A 27926-nucleotide genomic window follows, 5' to 3' on the forward strand; every position below is an offset into this window, starting at 1 on the left:
TTTGTACACAGTATATTCCGGACTCTGGTTCGTAAACTAATTTCCTGCAATTCTGTCCATTTTGCGATGGGCTTTTGTCTTAAAGACCTTATTCTCAACATAGCTCATTCTAATATTACTACTAGTAATTAGTACATTGCATTTTATTTGCTTTTTATACACACCGCATATTGATTTATAAAATGGATTCTTGACATAGCTCACTAATAGATCTATTGATGCACACATCATTCTTAGTATATCTTGTGTAAATTATTCTGGTGTATATACACATAGATTGCATTTGGATTACTGTTACAGTGCTATTTGGGTTGTTAAATTGGATTCATTCCAACACTTCTTATAAACATTTTGGGGGGATTATTTGTGCTGTTTGACTTTATACATCATTGTTAGGAGCTGGTAATATAAGCTTTTTGCTGCACACGTTTGCTATAACATCTGCTAAACTGTGTAGGCGACCAATAAACTTGTATTTATTTCCACAACAAAGAGTGTAGAAGAGTGAGGCTCAAACTTCTTTGCTGTTTTCGTGCCCTGGCTACCACGCTGTGGACAGCATGTAAGTGAACCTTTGTACATGCGAAGATAATATGTGTGAATGTAAGAGAGCGAAGTCTTGCATCAAAATAAATGCGTTGCTTTCTCGCGGCAACGTCATTTCAAGACTCCATTTGCAAAGTGGGACGATTGTTTATGAAAGATTGTTTTTATTACCCATTTCATAACACCTCCACGAAGACAATTTGTACAAGATACATCACATACTAAAGTGCACACATACTGTACAACGAAATTACTTTAAATAAAATCACATTTGTAAAAAATAAAATGAACTGGGGACATGTTTTAAAAACAACAATTTGTCACAATGCATGTGTGTGTTCAGGTATGGGGTTGGGGGGGGGGGGGGGGTGAGCTTGTGCAGCTTGCTTGGGAGCACAAAGCTTTGGCACCTTGAGATAAAAGTTAATAAAAGGTGTTTAAAAGGTAAAGGGGAGCACTGAATTAAAAACAACAAATTATACGATTTTAATAAATACAGTCTTTTTAGGGGCTTGTGTAGAAGGCATAGTAGCCCATGCCTTTGGGGTTGTCTTTGTTGAACTCTTCCGCTGTGGTCAAGTCCTCACACTTGATGGTGGGTGAGTTCTCTGTGCTCGACCCACCAGGTGACATCCGGCGTCTCTTGCAGACCATGGAGTACACGCCCGAATCGTTAGAGTCCACAGATTTCAGCGAGTGGGAGGTCTCGATCCAGGTGGAGGCTGCGGTGCTCTCCTCGGGCAGCTTGTCTTTGCTAGCAGCCAGTGGGTCGTCTGTAAAGGCTGGGGGGCTGGGCCGAGGGGACCAGGGCAGGCCTGTGGTCATCTTTCTCTGGTAAGTGCTTCTGTTGCCCCAGCTGGCCGCCATTGAGGCGAAAGCCGAGTCGGGGTAGTAGCTGAGGGCGTGGGAGGTCTGGAGGGGCAGGGGTTTGATGCCGTACGACAGCAGACTGCTGGCTGAGTAGTCCTGGTCGTAGGACAGGTCCAGCTTGTTGGAGCCCGACTGCTGGACCGGGGTGACGAACCAGCGCTGAGCCGAGCTGGCCCCGACGTCTTCGGCCTGGGGGGAGAGGAGACTGTTGGTCTGGGGCACAGCCCGCTCCCCGGTGTAGAAACGGTTCTGGGGCAAGTTGTTGACAAACTGGTCCTGGAAGAAGGGCTGCATGGCATAGCGGGCACCCGGCACAATCTGGTGAGAGCGAGGGGAGGCTGTCGGGGAGGGAGTCAGCCTGTCACCCTCTGGGGCTGTATACATCCTGTGGAAGAGAGAGACAAAGGTCCAAGGATGAGTAATTTGCAAGAGAAAAACAAGTTCACACTTGACAGACTAAAAGTAGCAGAGCAGAAAAAAATGGCGACAAAACCGCATGCAAAAAAGGATGCGAGGCATTGTCACTTACGAGTCATAGTTGTCTCTGAAGCCTTTAGCAAAGGGGTTGTGGTCGATTTTAAGCTGTGTGATCTGGAAAGGAGAGAAGATGCATGGTCAAGCCATGGTCGGCAGTGTTGACAAAAACACATTTTATAGACAGCGTCAATATAGAAGCATAAGACAAATCTTAAGCAGATAAGATGTTTCTTATGTAGATAAGATGACAGTAGCGGGTATCTTACGTCTGTATTCTGGTAGGCAGTGACTGCGATGAACTGGTTCTCTGGGAAGGTAAAAGTCTGTGTCTTAGCCTCACTGCCTACGTCCTCCACTCCCTCTTCTGTGACCTCCACGATGTGGAGCCGAGGCTGGTATTTATGAAGAGACTGCAAGACAATCATCTGCAAGGAAAAAAAGTGTGAATTCCAAAGTTAGTGCTTGGGGTTCTCGTGGAATGCTTTCAAAACAGTTACTGTGGTTGGTTATTTGTCACATCACCAATGACATTTTGGAGACTTGCCAATAGCACTCTCGAAATAAAATAAAAGGATGGTTTTGGACTCATTTGTGATCTCTTATGCCTACTAGAACACCAAAGACAGCTTTTTAAAAGTAGCCCGAGACATTTGAGTTGCAATAAAGAAAATACTAAAGGATGGTGTAGGCCTCACCTGTGTGTTGTTATTGTTTGCCCCCTTGTTGTTGGTCAGCTTCAGTTTGCCGAAGGAGATCTCTTGCCTCATCCAATGAGCTCCAGTGTTCGGGGATTCCGGATGAACATACATCTTGTTACCTGTGATTGAATAAATGACGTGGGACATAAAACATACAAGTATTAAGTACAATGCGGCACAAATGCACAACACACATTGAAAGAATAGCACAGATATTTTCCATTTCTTGAACTTGAACTTCTCTTACATAAAAAAAAAAAAAAAAAAAAAAAAATGCAATTTGTCAATTTACCGAGTAACTTGCAGTCAAACTATTATTGAATCATGTGCTCAGGATTTCAACGTTAAAAGCAATCCGATGTGAAACTGTGGAGCTATTAGGCTAACATTTAAAAATGATTTAATTGCAAAAAAACATACAAATGGAAGATTGAAGTTTACAATTCAAATATTATTAAAACATTGGCAGGCCATTTTATATTATATGAAAATAAATTGTAAAAAATGACACATTACTGATAATGAATTATAATTGAATCTGTTTTTTCCGTCTTGATCTGAACGCCATCAGCTAACAAAGTTTGAATGGTTGTCTTTTTCTTTTCAAATGGGGTTAATAAACCAACAAAAACAAAGAACACAGCATAAATAGCCAGTTAATTGGGTGTAAATTGCAGGGAAATATCTAACGAAACGTGCCCGATCTAAATTGAATTTAATCCCCGTTAGTTTAAATGTGCTGCTTCTGTAGACTATATGGCTAGAGGCCTTATTTAGTTTCGAAATATGCATCTAAATAAGTACATTAAAGGTGCATTTAATATTAGTCTCACCTTGCATGTTGTTGTCTGCTTTCCCACAAGTAACCCACTTTCCTCCTTGAAATCGCCAGTGATTTGGATCAGCCAACACGACCTCAACAAACACGTTATAATGCGCCGTCAAGTTCAGTCCAGTGATGTTGAAACTGAGAAATGGAAACATCCGCCTGAAAGAAAAGAACAAATTCGATGGCACAATTATTGCAAATCAAATTTCAAGGGTGCACTCAAAAGGAAAATTACAAGAGGGAGTCGTTGCATTTCAGAAGATTCGTAAGGTTTGGTCATGGCGTGCACTAATTAATACTTGACACTTTATTTTCCTCACGTAAAAATGTAATAAAATGGCTTTAAAACTTTGTATAACCTAAATTATTATTTATAAATAAACAAGTAAATAACATTCAAATATGACACAACGAAATATAAACAATTATTGCAACATCAGAGAAGGTCGGATATTTTTTTTAGGCTAACCATAATCAAACGTTAATTTTAAAGTGTAGTGTCCCACCAAGTACAGAACATGGTGGTAATAAACTACTGATACCTCACAGTTAAAATGGTCCCCCCAAAAAACACCCTAATCTGTGAGGTGCAACGCTAGTTGAGAGCTATATGAACACGGCTATGCCTAACATTTTTAGAAGCATTAGACCAGAACCTTGATGCCCGTTTGACGTCTAAGTTTGAACATTAGTCATTAAGTTTACGCTATTTTGTTTTCAATGCCTCTGCTCACCTGCCCTGTTTCGTGATGATCATCTCGGTCTGGAATCGGTGAAACTTGAGCCACAGGGGCCGGTTGCAGAGATAAACTTGAGCTCTCGCTCCCGGTGTGGACCCTGGGAGAGCCATGGAACCAATACATGAGCCCGTTCCCGGATAGGAGGGGTACAGGCATCCTGGACCCTGGCCGAACTGGTAGCTGCTGCCAAACTGACTCCGGCTAGTACACACGGAGGAAGAAAACCCCGTCGGAGGCAAGACCGATCCGTAATGAAGGGAGGAATACCTGGATCCATTTGACCCGCTGTACACTGTCCCCGTTTGTCCTGCGTATGGAAAGAGGGAACACGGGTTTGCCATATCGGAGCTCGTCTGAGAGGACGGGATGAAATATCTGTCAGAGCCAAGTTCATCTATGTTGTACCGGCGGCCAGTGGACAGGTCATCCTCACCGACCATCGGTGAGCCTTTTCTTCCGTCTGGGGTAGCTTTAGTCCCAGTGAAGGCGTCGCCCTCTCCCTCACCCATCATGGCGTTCCCCACTCCGCTCAAATACTTATTAGGACCGTTCCTTGGTTCGGATTCTGTCCGGTCAACTTGAAATTCAATCTGCGATGGCCCCGGGCTATTATTTGCACTATCTGATGATGTGAGGTTGTAAAAAGTCTTGGGTAAGTTGATGGTTGATGCGCTGGGAAGAATATTCTCTAGCTGCATTATTTTTGGAAATCGCAAACACTACAGAATTAAAGGATCCAACAAAATAGGCTACAATCGCAACCACCAAGACGCGACACCACTGCGCCCTGGTAGGAGTCCTCTGTGGCCGTTCCCGTTCTCCTCTGCTAACCGACGTTGACCTTCTCCGTTGCACCTGCGGATTTACGCACGCTATACGCTTATGATCTTCTCAAGAATTGTTCAAGGGCTCTTATATGATCGCCTTCTTTAAACACCCAACTCATGGCAAGCGTCAGGGGAGGAGCTTTTGGGGCATCCATGTCATAAGCTACAACCCTTTCCATGCCCATTGGTTCAACTCACTGATTTAATGAAATTAGACACAGGCTATCATATTTGACATAACCGGTTAAAATCCATTGCACATTTGCACGGACTTTGGGTAGCCTATTCCGTATATTCTGACAACGACTTGGGCTATTCTACAGGCCTGTGATGACATTGAATTCGCTAAATTGTTAGGCTATTCATGCGCAATGTTTGCAGATATTCTGGATAAAAGCAATTAGCCTATATACAACGGTGTTTTATGAACATTTTACAGTTTGTTGAAAGTTTGCCCGAAAGACTGGAAATCAACAGTTTTTTCCCAAAATATATTCAAGTAATTGTGAGATATCCACACAGAGTGGGTGAAAACACGGTTTGGTGATGAAATGTCACTTCCTTGTGTTATAAAATGCATTTTTACCAATAATCATTCAGTGGGGTCTTTCTCTAACATATCGTTAGCATTATATCCAACAATTCGGATTTCGTAACCTAATGCATCTGTTAATAAGCCCCAAGCTCTGTTGATACAGCAGTGGTTTCTGTAACAACTTTTGAGAGTTTTACATTTTGTGTTTGCTTCTTCAAAGTTATTTACGCGGGTCGCAAAAAGCAACATTAGCATGACAAGATCTGAATTAAATGTAAAAGGCTTTGAAAAGGAAAAGCTTATATATGCTCAGTGCTTCGTTGACATTTCACAGAGATACGCTTGTTTTTGTGAGAAATCTTAGAAGAATAACAGGAATTTGGAATGAATATGAAAAACGTATGCTAAAATATGAAAATACTTCATGTCATGTCTCAAAATCGATATCCATCTTGCCTCTATATTGTTTAATGTCTTGCGGATTCGAGAATAAAGATGATGAGTTCAACAGGAAAGTGAGCCTGTCAGTTAACCAGTAGCCTTCATTCTTGCACAGCTGAAGTGATGCAATTTTCCTGACTTTTTACCATATTTTTTTCTGTCTCTATTGATTTTGTCACCCTGTGGCCATCCTACAAGGGTAACAATTCCTATAACATTTGATCGGATTATGCTTTGGACCATTTGTTTTCTTAGAGAACTATTTACACAATTAACACATTTTACGTATTGGTCACCCTATAAATCACGATTTTTTTGGGGGGGGGGGGTTGAAACTCACTTATATTGAATACTTTTTTGGAGTATTTTGTTACTTTACACATTCCTCGGGCCTACATTGTATGTAAAAAATGAACATACCCTTTGCCAAGTTACAACAACAAACCTCATTTAAAGCTCCAACATGTAACTTTTTGGGCAACCCAACCAAATTCATATAGAAATGTAAGTTATAGGTCTGTCATACTGATTGAAAGCAAGTCTAAGAAGCGGTAGCTCTGTTCTATGTGGGCGATTTCTATGTTTCCCGTTCTTAACTTTCGTTTTTGCTTCTTTTACTTTCGGTTTTGTACACCAGCCAGAAAATAGCTTACAATATTTGTTGTTATTGAAAATATATTTCAAAGCGGTTTAGATTGTGCAATGCTTCTCTACAATATACTTGCTTGTTGTGTTACATACACTGAAATTAGGTGCACTATTAGAATTATTCGAACTTAGCAACCTTTAATTAGACAATTCTTGTCAAGAGTCATATCAGTCCGCACGTGCTCTAAGCTTCCATACATATCAACTCCTTATTGTTCGTTTCCTTTGTGGAGAACTCTTCACGTGTCAAATTGAATTGCCTGCTATTGAAAAATCCCTCTCTTCGAATTCTACAAAAGTGTGCATGTTAAAATCAAATGGAATCAAATGATAAGAAATTAAAATGTTACATAATAATAAAGAACTTTCCTTTATTTAGATCCGTATGCACGCCACATCTTCCAGTCCTCATATGTTCTCCCTGAAGTGACAGATTTGTATCAAGCAGCAAATATGTCAAGTGGCTCTGAGCTAGTTTACAGGAAACGGTGAAAAAAGTGAAAGGTCTGTGAGGTCTGTGGTATTCACAATGAAAATAAATCATCCCCTTTTGAGATGAATTTGTTATTCGTCTCACAAAAAACTACTCATACAACATATATCATAAATGACCATCAATTGAGAGCAATTTAATAACCTTTCATTAAAAGGGAAAATATCCTAAACAATCATAGCTATCAACCAAGCAAATAATATAAATGCTAGGCCTAGTTTTAGGAATGGTTTAATTGAATGGAAAGGCTCAATAATTACCCTAGATGTGATCAAATAGCCTAAACCTATATTTAAAGAAACTGTTTTTTCTACATTTGTTGTATCTGATTTTCATTTGGGTTTAATCCTAACTCTTAGATTAAAAAATAATAACAATGTTTTCAGTTAATGTAACAACATATTGTCCTCATAATCAAACGGTTATATGAAAGCGATATGCGGATACAAATCCCACAGGGTTGCTGTTCTTCAAGAAAAGGAAAACTGCCAATCATTTTTCCGTCTGAGGTAACCGGTGATGTAGAACGAAAAGAGAGCTCGGGAAAGAGCCACGGCGTTATCCAAACTCCCTATTCAGGCACGCGCCGGCCGGTGAAACCAAAGTACGACGAGAACAATGTATGGAGAGGGTTGGCAGTGACAGTCTACGTGCCATAAGAAGAAAAATACAGAAAAAAAATACACTGCCACTTCGCGTTGACACCGATGAAGCCCATTGGCCACTTATGCCACTTTTGCATATTCTAAACTTGACCCTAAAGTAGCTTTTACATTTGTCCTTTTTATTTGGGGGTCTGATAAAGATAACGTAAACAACGCTGTGTTTAAGTAGACACTATGTTCCGTTCAATTTAGAAACGAATTGGTTAAAAATAGGTTGATATTAGGCTATTACACAAACATACACAAATAAAAGCGGTAGGAATCATATCCCTGTTATGAAAATTGTCCCCAAAACTAAAACTAACATCGGCCAGAAAAATATATAGGCATACAAAGATACTGGATTATGTTCACTGTGAACTATTGTGTAGAGATAGATGTGAGAATATAGAGCCCTGGAGCAGCAGCAACCTTGTTTCACGGTGGAATCATCTGGGACAGCGCCCTCTAGTGATTGTGCAGAGCAAACAGAAATGGCGTCAGGCTACTATAATTCCAATGATGAAGTTGGACAGTACCGTTTATCGAACGCTTACCATTTCAGACGTTTACAGCTATGCAGTAGCAGTGCGTTGGTAAAATCACTGCAAAAGCCAAGCCAGGAAAAACCACATATTACAACCAGTAACACTTCGTTTTAAGGGGGTCCTTATTACAGTGTAATTACATATGTAATTATACTGTAACAAGTATCGTAATTCATTGTAATAATTCATAGTTACATTGTACTAACAACATGTAACTGGTGGTAATTGCAGTCTGTAATTACAGAGGTGTAACAACGAATTGCTTGTTACCATGCTTCTTACAAATGTTAACATTTCCAATAGCATCCGAAAGCTCATTGTTTTCAGCCTGCACAAACCAATATTATAATTGTAAGCCAATTTTAAACAAACCACTTCATTGACACAACTCTCCTATAAAAGGACTCTGGAGTCTGATTCCTAGGTTCAGCTTTTGTTTGAAGTGCATGGAAGCTTATAAGAGCAAGGGCAAAAACAGGGTTTTACATCATTTTCAGCCTATAAACTTGGTTGAATAATGGTTTAGAAATGCTTAAATTAACAATCTCACTTTTGGATGGGATCCATTGGTGCACTTATTTATTTAGCTGAAGAATTAAGCATCACATTAAGATATGTCCATCTACGCAACGCACTCAAAACAATGGTGATCTCAAATGTGCCCACAATTTGTGTTGATACCGACTCATAGTGATAGTGCGCAAAGAACCGGGATCAAGAATAAGGTTGTGTGCAAAATCCAGACATATGTCACGTCCTGACCATATAGAGCCTTTATTTTCTATGGTGGAGTAGGTCAGGGCATGACTGGGGGTTAGTCTAGTTTATTATTTCTATGTGAGGTTCTAGTTTTGTTTTTCTATGTTGGTGATTTTGTATGATTCCCAATTAGAGGCAGCTGGTAATCGTTGTCTCTAATTGGGGATCATATTTAGGTAGCCTTTTTTCACCTGTGGTTGGTGGGATATTGTTTATGTGTAGTTGCATGTTAGCACTCCATTGTCGTCACGTTTCGTTTAGTTCTTCATTGTTTTGTTTTGTGTGTTTCTCTATTAAATATGTGGAAACCATATCGCACTGCACCTTGGTCCGAGTATGCTTCCAACGAACGTGACAGAATATCCCACCACAACAGGACCAAGCAGCGTGCCCAGGAGGAGAGTGTATCCTGGACTTGGGAGGAGATCCTGGATGGGAAGGGATCCTGGACTTGGGAGGAAATCCTTTCAGAACAGGATCGACGCCGGGGTTCGCGGCCACATAGAAATCCCCAAAAACCGCCTGAAAATATTTTTGGGTGGGGCACAAGGGGTGGTCGGCGGAGCCGGGGAGTGAACCAGAGCCAGTCTGGGAGAAGAGGGAGAAACTGGAGGAGAGTGAACGGAGAGAATCAGAGACCGTCAGTGAGTTGAGGGAGAATTTGGAGGGGAGAGAAATGAGAGAGTTATTGAATTGGTGGAGGATGCACGACATTTGCGCTAAGGAGCGTGTTATCGGTTTAATGCCACCTGAGTCAGCTCTCCGTACTCGTCCTGAGGAGCGTGCTATCAGTCTGGTGAAAGTTGTGCCGGCTCCACGCACCAGGTCTCCAGTACGCCTTCCCAGCCCTGTCCGTCCTGTGCTAGCTCTCCACACTCGCCTTGAGGAGCGTGTCAGTAGTCCGGTGCCATGTGTGCCGGTTCTACGCACCAGGTCTCCAGTGCGCCTCCACAGCCCAGTACGTCCTGTGCCAGCTCCTCGCACTCACCGTGCGAAGTGTGTCATCGAACCGGTACTATTGATGCCGGCTATACGCACCAGGTCTCCAGTACGTCTCCACAGTCCAGTACGTCCTGTGCCTGCTCCCCGCACTCGCCCTGAGGTGTGTGTCACCAGCCCGGTGCCACCTGTACCGATCCCACGCATCAGGCCTCCAGTGCGCCTCCAAAGTCCAGTACGTCCTGTGCCTGCTCCTCGCGCTCTTCCTGAGGTGCGTGTCACCAGCACGGTACCACCAGTGCCGGCCTCACGCATCAAGCTTCCGGCGACAGTTCCCAGTCCAGAGCTTCCGGCGACAGTTCCCAGTCCAGAGCTTCCGGTGACAGTTCCCAGTCCAGAGCTTCCGGAGACAGTTCCCAGTCCAGAGCTTCCGGCGACAGTTCCCAGTCCAGAGCTTCCGCAGACAGTTTCCAATCCAGAGCTTCCGGCGACGTTTCACAGTCCGGAACCTCCGGCAACGGTCCGCGGTCCAGAGCCTCCAGCGACACTCTGCGGTCCAGAGCCTCCAGCGGGGAATCTCAGTCCAGAGCCTTCTGCGAGGGTTCCCAGTCCGGAGCCTCCGGCAACGATCTACGGTCCGGAGTCCCCAGCGACGACCCACGGTCCGGTTTCTCCGGCGACGACCTACAGTCCGGTTCCTCCGGCGACGATCTACGGTCCGGTTCCTCCGGCGACGATCTACGGTCCGGTCCCTCCGGCGATGATCCACGGTCCGGTCCCTCTGGCGACGATCGACGGTCCAGAGCCCCCGGCGACGATCCACGGTCCAGAGCATCCAGCGACGCGCCCCGCACCGGAGCCGCCCCCGATGGTAGATGTCCACCCGGACCCTCCCCTATTGAGTCAGGTTTTGCGGTCGGATTCCGCACCTTTGGGGGGGGGGGGGGGGGGGGGAGTACTGTCACGCCCTGACCATAGAGAGCCTGTTATTCTCTATGTTGGTTAGGTCGGGGTGTGACTAGGGTGGGTCATCTAGGTAATATATATCTATGTTGGCCTGGTATGATTCCCGATCAGAGGCAGCTGTTTATCGTTGTCTCTGATTGGGGATCATATTTAGGCAGCCATTTCCCCTTTGTGCTTTGTGAGATCTTGACTATGTTTTGTATAGCTGCCTGTGAGCAGTCCAGAACGTCACGTTTCGTTTTTCTTCTGTTTTGTTTGGTGAGTTTCTTATTTATTAAACATGTGAAATTCTACGCACGCTGCGTCTTGGTCCAATAATTCTAACGATCGTGGCAGTCGGCCTTGTTAAGATCAGTCGCAGAGATGGGAATTCTACCTTTATCATCAGTCCTATTAGCCAACGTAAAACAATCCATAAAAAATAGACGAACTACGATCAGGTTTATCCTACTAACGGGACATCAAAAACTGTAATTTCTTAGGTTTCACCAAGACGTGGCTGAACGACGACATGAATAACATACAGCTGGTGGCTTTTAAGCTTTTTCAGTAGGATAGAACAGCTGCCTCTGGTAAGATAAGGGGTGGTGGTCTGTGTATAATTGTAAACAACAGTTGGTATACTAAATCTAAGGAAGTCTCAAGGTTTTGGTCGCCTGAGGTAGAGTATCTCATGATAAGCTATAGATCACACTATTTACCAAGAGTGTTTTCATCTGTATTTTTCGTAGCTGTCTACATACCACCACAAACCGATGCTGGCACTAAGACGACACTCAATGAGCGGCCATAAGTAAACAGGACAATGCTCATCCAGAGGCGGCGCTCCTAGTGGCCGGGGACTTTAATGCAGAAAAACTCAAATCCGTTTTACCTCATTTCTACCAGCATGTTAAATGTGCAACCAGAGGGAAACAACTCTAGATCACCTTTACTCCACACACAGAGACATGTAGAAAGCTCTCCCTCGCCCTCCATTTAGCAAATCTGACCATAATCTATCCATCTGATTCCTGCTTACAAACAAAAACTAAAGCAGGAAGCACCAGTGACTCGGTCAATAAGAAAGTGGTCAGATGAATCAGATTCTTCCGATGGCATTGAGGCGTACACCACATCAGTCACTGGCTTCATCAATAAGTGCATCGATGATGTCATCCCCACAGTGACCGTACGTACATACTAGAGGTCGACCGATTAATTGGAACGGCCGATTAATTAGGGCCGATTTCAAGTTTTCATAACAATCGGTAATCTGCATTTTTGGACACCGATTGTGGCCGATTACATTGCACTCCATGAGGAGCCTGCATGGCAGGCTGACTACCTGTTATGCGAGTGCAGCAAGGAGCCAATGTAAGGTGCTAGCTAGCATTAAACGTATCTTATAAAAAACAATCAATCTTAACATAATCACTAGTTAACTACACATGGTTGATGATATTACTAGTTTATCTAGCGTGTCCTGCGTTAATTGATGCGGTGCCTGTTAATTTATCATTGAATCATAGCCTACTTCGCCAAACAGGTGATTTAACAAGCGCATTCGCAAAAAAAGCACTGTTGTTGCACCAATGTGTACCTAACCATAAACATCAATGCCTTTCTTAAAATCAATACACAAGTATATACACTGCTCAAAAAAATAAAGGGAACACTAAAATAACACATCCTAGATCTGAATGAATGAAATATTCTTATTAAATACTTTTTTCTGACAACAAAAAATGTGCTGACAACAAAATCACACAAAAATTATCAATGGAAATCAAATTTATCAACCCATGGAAGTCTGGATTTGGAGTCACACTAAAAATTTAAGTGGAAAACCTGACCTCCCTACAACGCCTGGGCATGCTCCTGATGAGGTGGCGGATGGTCTCCTGAGGGATCTCCTCCCAGACCCGGACTAAAGCATCCGCCAATTCCTGGACAGTCTGTGGTGCAACGTGGCGTTGGTGGATGGAGCGAGACATGATGTCCCAGATGTGCTCAATTGGATTCAGGTCTGGGGAACGGGCGGGCCAGTCCATAGCATCAATGCCTTCCTCTTGCAGGAACTGCTGACACACTCCAGCCACATGAGGTCTAGCATTGTCTTGCATTAGGAGGAACCCAGGGCCAACCGCACCAGCATATGGTCTCACAAGGGGTCTGAGGATCTCATCTCGGTACCTAATGGCAGTCAGGCTACCTCTGGCGAGCACATGGAGGACTGTGCGGCCCCCCAAAGAAATGCCACCCCACACCATGACTGACCCACCGCCAAACCGGTCATGCTGGAGGATGTTGCAGGCAGCAGAACGTTCTCCACGGCGTCTCCAGACTCTGTCACGTCTGTCACATGTGCGTGTGAACCTGCTTTCATCTGTGAAGAGCACAGGGCGCCAGTGGCGAATTTGCCAATCTTGGTGTTCTCTGGCAAATGCCAAACGTCCTGCACGGTGTTGGGCTGTAAGCACAACCCCCACCTGTGGACGTCGGGCCCTCATACCACCCTCATGGAGTCTGTTTCTGACCATTTGAGCAGACACATGCACATTTGTGGACTGCTGGAGGTCATTTTGCAGGGCTCTGGCAGTGCTCCTCCTTGCACAAAGGCGGAGGTAGCAGTCCTGCTGCTGGGTTGTTGCCCTCCTACGGCCTCCTCCACGTCTCCTGATGTACTGGCCTGTCTCCTGGTAGCGCCTCCATGCTCTGGACACTACGCTGACAGACACAACAAACCTTCTTGCCACAGCTCGCATTGATGTGCCATCCTGGATGAGCTGCATTACCTGAGCCACTTGTGTGGGTTGTAGACTCCGTCTCATGCTACCACTAGAGTGAAAGCACCGCCAGCATTCAAAAGTGACCAAAACATCAGCCAGGAAGCATAGGAAGCAGAACCACTCCTTTATTGGGGGTGTCTTGCTAATTGCCTATAATTTCCACTTTTCGTCTATTCCATTTGCACAACAGCATGTGAAATTTATTGTCAATCAGTGTGGCTTCCTAAGTGGACCGTTTGATTTCACAGAAGTGTGATTGACTTGGAGTTACATTGTGTTGTTTAAGTGTTCCCTTTATTTTTTTGAGCAGTGTATTTTTAAACCTGCATATTTAGTTAATATTGCCTACTTACATGAAATACTTTTAATGAAGGAAATTGATTCACTTCTCTTGCGTTCTGTGCAAGCAGAGTCAGGGTATATGCAGCAGTTTGGGCTGCTTGGCTTGTTGCGAACTGTGTGTAGAGCATTTCTTCCTAACAAAGACCGTAATTAATTTGCCAGAATTGTTCATAATTACGACATAACATTGAAGGTTGTGCAATGTATCAGCAATATGTAGACTTAGGGATGCCACCCGTTAGATAAAATACGGAACGGTTCCATATTTCACTGTGTGACGGCCGCTGAAAGAAGTGGACCAAAGTGCAGCGTGGTGAGGGTACATTTTACTTTTATTTTAATGTCGCCAACAAAACAAGTAAGAAAATAAACGACCGTGAAGCTTCCGAGGGCTATAGTGCCACTAACAAAGTCAACTACCCACAACGAAAGGAGGGAAAAAGGGCAACCTAAGTATGGTTCCCAATTAGAGACAACGATAGACAGCTGTCCCTGATTGAGAACCATACCCAGCCAAAACATAGAAACACAAAATCATAGAAAACAAAACATAGAATGCCCACCCCAAATCACACCCTGACCAAACCACATAGAGACATAAAAAGGCTCTCTAAGGTGACACACTGAAAGAATAAACGTTTTGTTTTTGTAATGATAGTTTCTGGATTTGACCATATTAATGACATAAGGCCCGTATTTCTGTGTTATTATATTATAATCAAGTCTATGATTTGATATTTGATAGAGCAGTCCGACTAAGCGGTGGTAGGCAGCAGCAGGCTCGTAAGCATTCATTCAAACAGCACTTTCCTGCATTTAACCAGCAGCTCTTCGCTGTGCTTCAAGCATTGCGCTGTTTATGACTTCAAGCCTATAAACTCCCGAGATTAGGCTGGCAATACTATAGTGCCTATAAGAACATCCAATAGTCAAAGGTATATGAAATACAAATGGTATTGAAAGAAATAGTCCTATAATTCCTATAATAACTACAACCTAAAACTTCTTACCTGGGAATATTGAAGACTCATGTTAAAAGGAACCACCAGCTTTCATATGTTCTCATGTTCTGAGCAAGGAACTTAAACGTTAGCTTTTTTACATGGCACATATTGCACATTTACTTTCTGCTCCAACACTTTGTTTTTGCATTATTTAAACCAAATTGAACATGTTTCATTATTTATTTGAAGCTAAATTGATTTTATTGATGTATTATATATTAAGTTAAAATAAAAGTGTTCATTCAGTATTGTTGTAATTGTCGTTATTATAAATATATAAAAATCGTCAGATTAATCGGTATCAGTTTTTTATTTTGGTCCTCCAATAATTGGTATCGGCGTTGAAAAATCATAATCGGTCGACCTCTATGTACCCCAACCAGAAACAATGAATTACAGGCAACATTCGCACTGAGCTAAAGGGTAGAGCTGCTGCTTTCAAGGAGCGGGACTCTAACCCAGAAGCTTATAAGAAATCCCGCTATGCCCTCCAACAAACCAACAAACAGGCAAAGCGTCAATAGAGGACTAAGATTAAATCGTACTACACCGGCTCCGACACTCGTCGGATGTGGCAGGGCTTGCAAACTATTACAGGCTACAAAGGGAAGCACAGCCGCGAGCTGCCCAGTGACACGAGCCTACCAGATAATCTAAATGACTTCTATGCTCGCTTTGAGGCAAGTAACACCGAAACATGCATGCATGAGAGCATCAGCTGTTCTGGACGACTGTGTGATCACGCTCTCCGTAGTCGTTGTGAGTCAGACTTTTAAACAGGTCAACATTCACAAGGCCACAGGGCCAGATGGATTATCAGGATGTGTACTCCGAGCATGTGCTGACCAACTGGCAAGTGTCTTCAAATGTCGACATTTTCAACCTGTCCCTGACTGCGTCTGTAATACCAGACCACCATAGTCCCTATGCCCAAGAACACTAAGGTAACCTGCCTAAATGATTACCGACCCGTAGCACTCACGTCTGTTGCCATGAAGTGCTTTGAAAGGCTGGTCATGGTTCACATCAGCAACATTTTCCCAGAAACCTTAGACCCACTCCAATTTGCATACCGCCCCAACAGATCCACAGAGGATGCAATCTCTATTGCACTCAACACTGCCCTTTCTCACCTGGACAAAAGGAACACCTATGTGAGAATGCTATTCATTGACTACAGCTCAGCGTTCAGCACCATAGTGCCCTCGAAGCTCATCACTAAGCTATGGACCCTGGGACTACACACCTCCCTCTGCAACTGGATCCTGGAATTCCTGACGGGCCATCCCCAGGTGGTAAGGGTAGGTAACAACACTTCCGCCATGCTGTTCTTCAACACAAGGGCCCCTCAGGGGTCTGTGCTCAGCCCCCTCCTGTACTCCCTGTTCACTCATGACTGCATGGCCAGGCACGACTCCAACACCATCATCAAGTTTGCCGATGACGAACAGTGGTAGGCCTGATCACCAACAATGATGAGACAGCCTATAAGGAGGAGGTCAGAGACCTGGCAATGTGGTGCCAGGACAACAACCTCTCCCTCAACGTGATCAAGACAAAGGAGATGATTGTGGACTACAGGAAAAGGAGGACCTAGCACACCCCCATTCTCATCGATGGGGCTGTAGGGTAGCAGGTTGAGAGCTTTAAGTTCCTTGGTGTCCACATCACCAACAAAGTAACATGGTCCAAGCACACTAAGACGGTTGTGAAGAGGGCACGACAAAACCTATTCCACCTCAGGAGACTGAAAAGATTTGGCATGGGTCCTCAGATCCTCAAAAGGTTCTACAGCTGCACCATCGACTGGTTGCATCACTGCCTGGTATGGCAACTGTTCGGACTCCGACCGCAAGGCACTACAGAGGGTAGTGCGTACGGCCCAGTACATCACTGGGGCCAAGCTTCCTGCCATCCTGGACCTCTATACCAGGCGGTGTCAGAGGAAGGCCCTAAAAATTGTCAAAGACTCCAGCCAGCCTAGTCATAGACCGTTCTCTCTGATACCGCACGGCAAGCGGTACCGGATCACCAAGTCTAGGTCCAAAAGTCTTCTCAACAGCTTCTACCCGCAAGCCGTAAGACTCCTGAACAGCTAATCATTGCGCTACCCAGACCCCTCTTTTATGCTGCTGCTACTCTTTTTATGTTCTATATATTGTCACGTAAACTCTACTTACATGTACATATTACCTCAATTACCTCAACTAACCGGTGCCCCGGCACATTGACTCTCTACTGCTGCTGTTTAATTATTTGCTACTTATATTTTCAATTTTTTCTTAATACATTTTTATTCTTAACTTCTTAAAGCCTTGTTGGTTAGGCGCGTGTAAGTAAGCATTTCACTTTAAGGTCTACACCTGTTGTATTCTGCGCCTGTGACGGATAAACATTTATTTGACTTGAAATTGGAAGGCTAATTTACTCAACATGAAGAGACGATTTCGAGGTAATAACTCTTTGTGTTGCATAATGGTTTGCTGGAGGAACCTGTTGAGAATGGGGTCGTAATTTCAACCACTGAATTGAATATTGATACTATGGATATGAATTGCATATATGCTTGTAAAAAAACTGCACGTTTTTGTTTTATTACCTGTTGTCTAATCGGGAAGGGACTGTTACCTATATCTCATGCATTATAATAATAGCGGAGAAGCAATTGCGATAGAGCTGTGAACATTATCATAATTGATAACTAAACATGGGTATTAATTATTGCATGATGAAACAAGGCTACAACAGCAATGAATTGAAGTTGTGGGCAGGAAGAGGCTCTTGTAAATGTGAATTATTTTGGCTCCCACCAAAATGTGTATTTTCCCTTGGGAATTGGCTGATGTATTTTTTACATTTGGCGCATTCCATTTTAAAGTCATGGACATTGAATAGGTGTACAGCAGACAGAGAAGAGAACGTTGTCAAGTTTGTTTTTAACCTTACAATAGAGGTAAACGCAGAACGTTGTTTGAGAACGTTTTTTCCGTTTTTTTTTATACTGGAACGAATAGAAGAGTTAGCATGATTTAGTCTGCGGGTGTAAGTGACTGGTGCTTGCTGCATTCGAAAGTAAGGGATGAAGTGGGTTAAGTTTGGTGTAGAGGCATGACAAAGTTGAATGTGGAGATGCTCTTTGACAGTTTCTAATTATTGTTGCTCAGTTTTGTAGTTAAGGTAACACCGGTGAATTTATTTGAGCAGTAAGGTAATGTAATTTAAAACGATAATCGGTTTCCATTACGTGGAACAGTATCAAGTAATTGAAGTGAATTGCAGTTGGTTTTGACTATTACAATCAATCAAATCAATTAAATGTATTTATAAAGCCCTTCTTACATCAGCTGATGTCACAAAGTGCTGTACAGAAACCCAGCCTAAAACCCCAACCAGTAAGCAATGCAGGTGTAGAAGCACAGTGACTAGGAAACTCCCTAAAAAGGCCCGAACCTAGAAAGAAACCTAGAGAGGAACCAGGTTATGAGGGGTGGCCAGTCCTCTTCTGGCTGTGCCGGGTGGAGATTATAACAGAACATGGCCAAGATGTTCAAATGTTCATAAATGACCAGCATGGTCAAATAATAATAATCACAGTAGTCAAGGGTGCAACAAGTCAGCACCTCAGGAGTAAATGTCAGTTGGCTTTTCATAGCCGATCATTCAGAGTATCTCGACCGCTCCTGCTGTCTCTAGAGAGTTGAAAACAGCAGGTCTGGGACAGGTAGCACGTCCGGTGAACAGGTCAGGGTTCCATAGCCGCAGGCAGAACAGTTGAAACTGGAGCAGCAGCATGGCCAGGTGGACTGGGGATAGCAAGGAGTCATCAGGCCAGGTAGTCCTGAGTCATGGTCCTAGGGCTCAGGTCCTCCGAGAGAAAGAAAGAAAGACAGAGAGAAAAAGAGAGAATTAGAGAGCATACTTAAATTCACACAGGACAGCAGATAAGACAGGAGAAATACTCCAGATATAACAGACTGACCCTAGCCCCCCGACACATAAACTACTGCAGCATAAATACTGAAGGCTGAGACAGGAGGGGTCAGGAGACACTGTGGCACTGTCCGACTATACCCCCAAACAGCGCCAAACAGGCAGGATATAACCCCACCCACTTTGCCAAAGCACAGCCCCCACACAACTAGAGGGATATCTTCAACCACCAACTTACCATCCTGAGACAAGGCCAAGTATAGCCAACAAAGATCTCCGCCACGGCACAACCCAAGGGGGAGCGCCAACCCGGACAGGAAGATCACGTCAGTGATTCAACCCTCTCAAGTGACGCACCCCTCTTAGGGACGGCATGGAAGAGCACCAGTAAGCCAGTGACTCAGCCCCTGTAATATGGTTAAAGGCAGAGAATCCCATTGGAGAGAGAGGAACCGGCCAGGCAGAAACCGCAAGGGCGGTTCGGTGCTCCAGTGCCTTTCCATTCACCTTCACACTCCACTCAATCATAGGACCTACTAAAGAGATGAGTCTTCAATAAAGACTTAAAGGTTGAGACCGAGTCTGCGTTTCTCACATGGATAGGCAGACCATTCCATAAAAATGTAACTCTATTGGAGAAAGCCCTGCCTCCAGCTGTTTGCTTAGAAATTGTAGAGACAGTAAGGAGGCCTGCGTCTTGTGACCGTAGAGTACGTGTAGGTATGTACGGCAGGACCAAATCTGAAAGATAGGTAGGAGCAAGCCCATGTAATGCTTTGTAGGTTAGCAGTAAAACCTTGAAATCAGCCCTTGCCTTAAAAGGAAGCCAGTGTAGAGAGGGTAGCACTGGAGTAATACGATCACATTTTTTGGTTCTAGTCAGGATTCTAGCAGCCGTGTTTAGCACTAACGGAAGTTTATTTAGTGCTTTATCCGGGTAGCCGGAAAGTAGAATATTGCAGTAGTCTAACCAAGAAGTGACAAAGCATGGATACATTTTTCTGCATAATATTTGTACAGAAAGTTTCTGATTTTTGCAATGTTACGTAGATGGAAAAAAGCTGTCTTGATATGTTCGTCAAAAGAGAGATCAGGGTCCAGAGTAACGCCGAGGTCCTTCACAGTTTTATTTCAGATGACTGTACAACCATCAAGATTTATTGTCAGATTCAACAGAAGATCTCTTTGTTTCTTGGGACCTAGAACAAGCATCTCTATTTTGTCCAAGTTTAAAAGTAGAACATTTGCCGACATCCACTTCCTTATGTCTGAAACACAGGCTTCCAGGGAGGGTAATTTTGGGGCTTCACCAGGTTTCATCGAAATGTATAGCTGTGTGTCATCCGCATAGCAGTGAAAGTTACCATTATGTTTCAGAATGACATCACCAAGAGGTAAAATATATAGTGAAAACAATAGTGGTCCAAAAACAGAACCTTGAGGAACACCGAAATGTACAGTTGATTTGTCAGAGGACAAACCATCCACAGAGACAAACTGATATCTTTCTGACAGATAAGATCTACACCAGGCCAGAACTTGTCCGTGTAGACCATTTTGGGTTTCCAATCTCTCCAAAAGAATGTGGTGATAGATGGTATCAAAAGCAGCAATAAGGTCTAGGAGCACGAGGATCGATGCAGAGCCTCGGTCTGAAGCCATTAAAAGGTAATTTACCGCCTTCACAAGTGCAGTCTCAGTGCTATGATGGGGTCTAAAACCAGACTGAAGCGTTTCGTATACATTGTTTGTCTTCAGGAAGGCAGTGAGTTCCTGCGCAACAGCTTTTTCAATTCTTTTTGAGAGGAATGGGAGATTCGATATAGGACAATTCATTTTTTTATATTTTCTGGGTCATGGTTTGGCTTTTTCAAGAGAGGCTTTATTGTTGTCACTTAGTGAGTTTTCTACACATCCCGTGGATAGAGAGCCGTTTATTATGTTCAACATAGGAGGGCCAAGCACAGGAAGCAGCTCTTTCAGTAGTTTAGTTAGAATAGGGTCCAGTATGCAGCTTGAAGGTTTAGAGACCATGATTATTTTCATCAATGTGTAAAGAGATATAGTACTAAAAAACTTGAGTGTCTCCCTTGATCCGAGGTCCTGGCAGAATTGTGCAGTCTGGTTCATCCTTGGGAGCAATTTCCAAACGCCTGAAGGTACCACGTTCATCTGTACAAACAATTGTACGCAAGTATAAACACCATAGGACCACGCAGCCGTCATACCGCTCAGGAAGGAGACGCGTTCTGTCTTCTACAGATGAACGTACTTTGATGCGAAAAGTGCAAACTCAATCCCAGAACAACAGCAAAGGACCTTGTGAAGATGCTGGAGGAAACAGGTACAAAAGTAGCTATATCCACAGTAAAAAGAGTCCTATATCAACATAACCTGAAAGACTGCTCAGCAAGGAAGAAGCCAGTGCTCCAAAACCGCCATAAAAAAGCCAGACTATGGTTTGCAACTGCACATGGGGACAATGATCGTACTTTTTGGAGAAATGTCCTCTGGTTTGATGAAACAAAAATAGAACTGTTTGGCCATAATGACCATCGTTATGTTTGGAGAAAAAAGAGGGATGCTTGCAAAGGCGAAGAACACCATCCCAACCATGAACCACGGGGGTGGCAGCATCATGTTGTGGGGGTGCTTTGCTGCAGGAGAGCCTGGTGCACTTCACAAAATAGATGGCATCATGAGAGGAGAAACTATGTGGATATATTGAAGAAACATCTCAAGACATCAGTCAGGAAGGCTTGGTCGCAAATGGGTCTTCCAAATGGTCATTGACCCCAAGCATACTTCCAAAGTTGTGGCAAAATGGCTTAAGGACAACAAAGTCAAGGTATTTGGAGTGGCCATCACAAAGCCCTGACCTCAATCCTATAGAAAATGTGTGTGCAGAACTGAAAAAGCATGTGTGAGCAAGGAGGCCTACAAACCTGACTCAGTTACACCAGCTCTGTCAGGAGGAATGGGCCAAAATTCACCCAACTTATTGTGGGAAGCTTGTGGAAGGCTACCTGAAACGTTTGACCCAAGTTAAACAATATAAAGGCAATGCTACCAAATACTCATTGAATGTATGTGAAATTCTGACCCACTGGGAATGTGATGAATGAAACAAAAGCTGAAATAAGTAATTCTCTCTACTATTATTCTGACATTTCACATTTCACATAAAGTGGTGACCCTAACTGACCTAAGACAGGGAATTTTTACTCGGATTAAGTGTCATGAATTGTGAAAAACTGAGTTTAAATGTATTGGCTAAGGTGTGTGTAAACTTCCAACTTCAACTGTATGCTCATGTTAGTTTCTACAGATAGTGTTATGGAGATGGAAATATTTATTTCCACTATACTGACCAATTGGAGTGTGCTCAGTATCAACATGATGAGTTTTGTGGCTGTTTGCATCAAATGGTTCTCTCATCTATGTCTGTGTGAACTGAGAGGAGCCTCTGAAGCTTGGGCTGGAAACTGATTTGCGATGGCTTGGTGATAAGACAACATTCCATTCCGTGATAAGTGTCTTTATGAAATGCTGGTCGGTCTGCCAGGGCGAGGAGAACCCTCCCTCCTGATTGTTAATGAACACTGGACTTCATAAATTAAGGGAAGGACCTAGTATCCTATGTTACATTAGTTTTTCTGTATGAACAAGTAGAAACAGAAGCCTGGTGCAATGTAAATCTTGCTGTCTGTTGCATGAGAGCACAATGTACCTTTCTATAATTTCACAAATCTGTTTGTCACGTATTCAGGAGGATGTGTCTTAACTATAAAATGCTGTGGCTTAGTTCTGCTCACTGAGTTCTCAGTGACTACCTCAAGGTTGGTTACCGACTAACTCCATTACTGCAGTAATTAAATAATAAAGTTCAATTGTTTTGAATAAATCTAAAAGGCTCTCTCCTTGTCACACCCTGATCTGTTTCACCTGTTCTTCTGCTTATCACCACCCCCCTCCACGTGTGGCTTATTATCCCCGGTGTATTTATCCCTGTGTTTCCTGTCTCTCTGTGCCAGTTTGTCTTGTTTTGCCAAGTCAACCAGTTTTGCCAAGTTTTTCACAGTCTCTGTTTTTCCTAGCCCTCCTGGACTACGCAGTAGATTTTCACACATTGGCCGCCAAGAGTTCCTGGAATCCGGATGCTCTGTCTGACACCATTCTTCCATGGACTATCAGAGGGGATAAAGGATGAGCTCGCAGCTCGGGAAATACCACGGGACCTCGATTCCCTCATCGTCCTGGCGATTATGATTGATGGCCGCCTACGAGAATGCCGTTGTGAGAGGAGGTCGGGTCTTGGGAACACTCGCTCGTCTGCTGATGCTGGCACACGTCCTAAGGAATCCCGAAATCCCCGAAGTGTGTATTTCCGAAGAGATCCGAAAACACCCGAGGTTCCCCGGGAATCATCGGCGACGGGTGAGTTGGATACTCCTGAGCCCATGCAACTGGGAAGAGCTAGGTTATCGTTTGGGGAACGCTCATGTAGGCTGAATTCTAACTGTCTGTACTATGGAGGGGCGGGACATTATATAGCCACTTACCCTAGAGAGGTTAACAGGGCATGTGGGATGGTAGCGTCTCACCTCGTCAACAGCCAGTGAAACTGCAGGGCGCCAAATTCAAAACAACAGAAATCCCATAATTAAAATTCCTCAAACATACATGTATTTTACACAATTTTAAAGATACACTTGTTGTAAATCCAGCCACAGTGTCCGATTTCAAAAAGGCTTTACGACGAAAGCAAACCAAACGATTATGTTAGGTCAGAGCCGAGTCACAGAAAAACACAGCCATTTTTCCAGCCAAAGAGAGGAGTCACAAAAAGCAGAAATATAGATAAAATGAATCACTAACCTTTGATGATCTTCATCAGATGACACTCATAGGACTTCATGTTACACAATACATGTATGTTTTGTTCGGTAAAGCTCATATTTATATCCAAAAATCTTAGTTTACATTGGCGCGTTATGTACAGTAATTCCAAAACATCCGGTGATTGTGCAGAGAGCCACATCAATTTACAGAAATAGTCATCATAAATGTTGATGAAAATACAAGTGTTATACATGGAATTTTAGATCCACTTCCCCTTAATGCAACCGCTGTGTCAGATTTCAAAAAAACTTTACGGAAAAAGCAAACCATGCAATAATCTGAGTACGGCGCTCAGACGACAAATCAACCTAAATAGATATCCGCCATGTTGGAGTCAACAGAAGTCAGAAATAGCATTATAAATATTCACTTACCTTTGATGTTCTTCATCAGAATGCACTCCCAGGAATCTCAGTTCCACAATAAATGTTTGTTTTGTTCGATAATGTCCCTCATTTATGTCCAAATTCCCCCTTGTTGTTCGCGCATTCAGTACACAATCTAAACTCACGACGCGTGTGCAAGTCCAGCGGAAAGTTTGTAGAAACATGTCAAACGAAGTATAGAATCAATCTTTAGGATGTTTTTAACATAAATCTTCAATAATGTTCCAATGGAACTCAAGCTAACTCTCACATGAACGCGCATGGTCAGCGCATGGTCAGCTAATGGCAGACCTTACTCAATCCCCTCTCATTCGCCCCCACTTCACAGTAGAAGCATCAAACAAGGTTCTAAAGACTGTTGACATCTAGTGGAAGCCTTAGGAAGTGCAACATGACCCCATTTCCACTGTATCTTGGATAAGCAAAGAGTTGAAAAACTAAAAACCTCAGATTTCCCACTTCCTGGTTGGATTCTTTCTCAGGTTTTTGCCTGCCATATGAGTTCTGTTATACTCACAGACATCAGTCAAACAGTTTTAGAAACTTCAGAGTGTTTTCTATCCAAATATACTAATAATATGCATATCCTAGCATCTGGGCCTGAGTAGCAGGCAGTTTACTCTGGGCACGGTTTTCATCCGGACGTGAAAATACTGCCCCCTACCCCAAAAAAGTTAAGAAACTATTTTCTAAGTACTCTGGTGCGCCAGACTGGGAGCCCCCTAATTTCCATCACCCTCCCACCTTTTTTTGTGATGCTGCTGTGGGGAGACCAGTCTAAGTCTCTTTGGGTGCTCATTGACTCGAGCTTATAAAAGTTCTATGGATGCTACCATGGTTTATGAATTAGGTATTCCCACTCAACTTTCTCTGACCCCATGGATGCAAGGGCACTGGACGGCCACTCTATTGGAAGAGTCACTCATAGCACAGTGCCCGTTCATCGTCCATCCGGATCCGTCCCATCAATTTGTGGTAGAGGTTGATGCTTCTGATGTTGGAGTGGGGGCCATCCTGTCCCAGCGATCTGTTCAGGACCAAAAGCTCAATCCCCGTACTTTCCTGTCCCGTCGTCTCAATCCTGCAGAGAGGAACTACGACGTAGGCAACCGAGAACTCCTAGAGGTCAAGATGGCGCTGGAAGAATGGAGGCACTGACTGGAAGGAGCAGAGCAGCAATTCTTGGTTTGGACCGACCATAAAAATGTGTAATATCTCGGTACAGCCAAGCAACTTAACTCCAGGCAGGACCAGTGGGATTTATTGTTTATAAGATTCAACTTGACCATTTCCTACTGCCCAGGGTCCAAAAATGTGAAGCCCGACGCGCTCTCCCACCTATACAATTTCTCTGCCACACCCCCGGTCTTCGAAACCATTCTCCCCACCTCATGTCTGTTGGTTTGGGTTATTGAAACCTTGGTCTGCAAGGCACATCGCTCCCAGCCTGAACCTGAAGGGGGCCCAGCTAACTGGTTCTTTGTCCCTAACTCAGTCCTGTCCCGGGTCCTGGAATGGGCTCATTCCTCCAGGCCGACCTGTCATCCAGGTTCCCGTCGTACCTTAGCCTTCCTCTGACAACGTTTCTGGTGGCCCACCATGGTTCCTGACGTCTCTGCTTTCGTCGCCGTGTACACTGTGTGCTCAGAACAAGACTCCACGGCAAGCTTCTTCTTGCCTCCTTCAGCCACTACCTGTCCCTCATCGTCCCATATCTCTCTGGACTTTGTCACTGGGCTCCCTTCGTCTGATGGCAACACTGTCATTCTGACGGTAGTGGATCAGATCTCCAAGGCCGCCCATTTCCTCCCTCTCCCCAAACTACCTTCTGCCAAGGAGTTGGCCCAGCTTATGGTGCAGCACGTCTTCCGGATCAACTCAGTTCTTGTCTCAGGTTTGGAAGGCGTTCAGCACCCCTATTGGGTCGTCGGCCAGCATGTCCTCTGGATTCCATCCCCAATCCAATGGCCAGTCGGAGCGAGCTAACCAGGACCTGGAAACCACCCTAAGAGGCCTGGTCTCAACCAACCCCACTACCTGGAGTCGACAACTGGTCTGGGTGGAGTATGCCCGGAACACCCTTCCCTGTTCAGCCACTGGACTCACCCCATAGAGCACTCAAAAGGGGTGCCTCAGCCTCCGCTCTTCCCAGAGCAGGAGGTCAACGTACCCTCGGCCCAGATGTTTGTCCGCCGCTGTCGACGTACTTGGAGAAGAGCTCGGGTGGCACTGCTACCACATTGGGCAGAGGGTATGGCTTTCCACACGGACCTGCCCCTTCGGGTGGAGTCCCGCAAACTGTCCCACCGTTTCATTGGTCCTTTTCCCATCTCTAGAGTCCTTAGTTCCACTGCTGTCCGTCTTTTGTTACCCTGTACCCTCCGTACCCTCCGTATTCACCCTAATTTCCATGTGTCTAGGATTAAGCCCATATCTCACAGTCCTTTGTCTTCTGTCAACAGGCCCACCCCTCCTCCCCGTGTCATCGATGGCCATCTGGCATACACGGTGAAACGCCTCCTGGGTGTTTGACCACGGGGCAGGGGTTACGGCCCGGAGGAGAGGTGCTGGGTTCCCGCTAGAGACATCTGGATCCAGCCCTTATCGCCGACACCCTGGTCAACCAGGTATGCCCCCGGGTAGGAAGCCAGGTGGCGCCCTTATAGGGGGGGTACTGTAATGCCCTGATCTGTTTCACCTGTCCTTGTGCTTGTCTCTACCCTCCTCCAGGTGTCGCTTATTATCCCCGGTGTATTTATGCTATGTAAATTAATGTCTAGAATTCTAAAAGTTGGCAAATGACAGGAGTGGCAAGGAATTGAATGTTAGCTAAAAAGACTGGTACCTAGACTAATTGCTAGCTAACTTAGAAACCAAACAAACCTATCTGCCATTCCGTTGGACAACCAGATATATTCAATAATAATTCAATGAGTTATGAAACAGACAAAGACATTGTTAGAAAATAATTGTAAAACACTTAAATCAACTAAGTATGTACAATATTTACAGACTAAATAAAATACAACTTTATTTGAAGTGTGTTTAAAGTTTGATTTAAATAGATTTTTGGTTGAGATGTAGATGTGAATCCAACATATGAATTATTGATTCACAATGGATGTCACGATCGTTTTGCTGTGAGAGATTGGACCAAGGCGTAGCGTGTGCAAAATACATCTTCTTTTTTTAAGAAGAGAGAAAAAACAAACAAGAAACGAACAACTAATCACGAACTAACAAAATAACAAAACTGACGACCGTGAAGCTATAAAGACAGATAGTGCTGACACAAACACTACACATAGACAATTACCCACAAACAGCTAAAGCCTATGGCTGCCTTAAATATGGCTCCCAATCAGAGACAACAATAACCAGCTGTCTGATTGAGAACCAATTCACGCAACCATAGACTTTCCTAGACACCTACACTGAACACTAACCCATCTACTCTATTTAACCCCCTAGACAATACAAAAACACACAAACTTCCCCATGTCACACCCTGACCTAACTAAAATAATAATGAAAACAAAGATAACTAAGGCCAGGGTGTGACACTGGAATTTAAACCAGACTAAGTCAGTCAGATGGAGGTATGCAAGCATCTTCCATAGAGATCCTATTA

At 44.0% G+C, this 27926-nt stretch overlaps 1 protein-coding gene across 1 annotated transcript; it reads right to left on the minus strand.

Moving 5' to 3' along the window:
• Positions 1-690: 690 nt before the first annotated feature.
• LOC129819545 (eomesodermin-like) lies at positions 691-7100 on the minus strand. Its single transcript, XM_055875895.1, has 6 exons — positions 4155-7100; positions 3425-3579; positions 2589-2710; positions 2160-2318; positions 1946-2007; positions 691-1801 (listed from the first exon to the last, which is right to left on the minus strand). The coding sequence occupies exons 1-6, from the start codon at positions 4856-4858 to the stop codon at positions 1051-1053; spliced, it is 1953 nt and encodes a 650-aa protein (XP_055731870.1). The 5' UTR covers positions 4859-7100; the 3' UTR covers positions 691-1050.
• Positions 7101-27926: the final 20826 nt, after the last annotated feature.

The sequence above is a fragment of the Salvelinus fontinalis genome, chromosome 22, assembly GCF_029448725.1.
Source record: "Salvelinus fontinalis isolate EN_2023a chromosome 22, ASM2944872v1, whole genome shotgun sequence".
Classification (NCBI taxonomy): Eukaryota; Metazoa; Chordata; class Actinopteri; order Salmoniformes; family Salmonidae; genus Salvelinus; species Salvelinus fontinalis.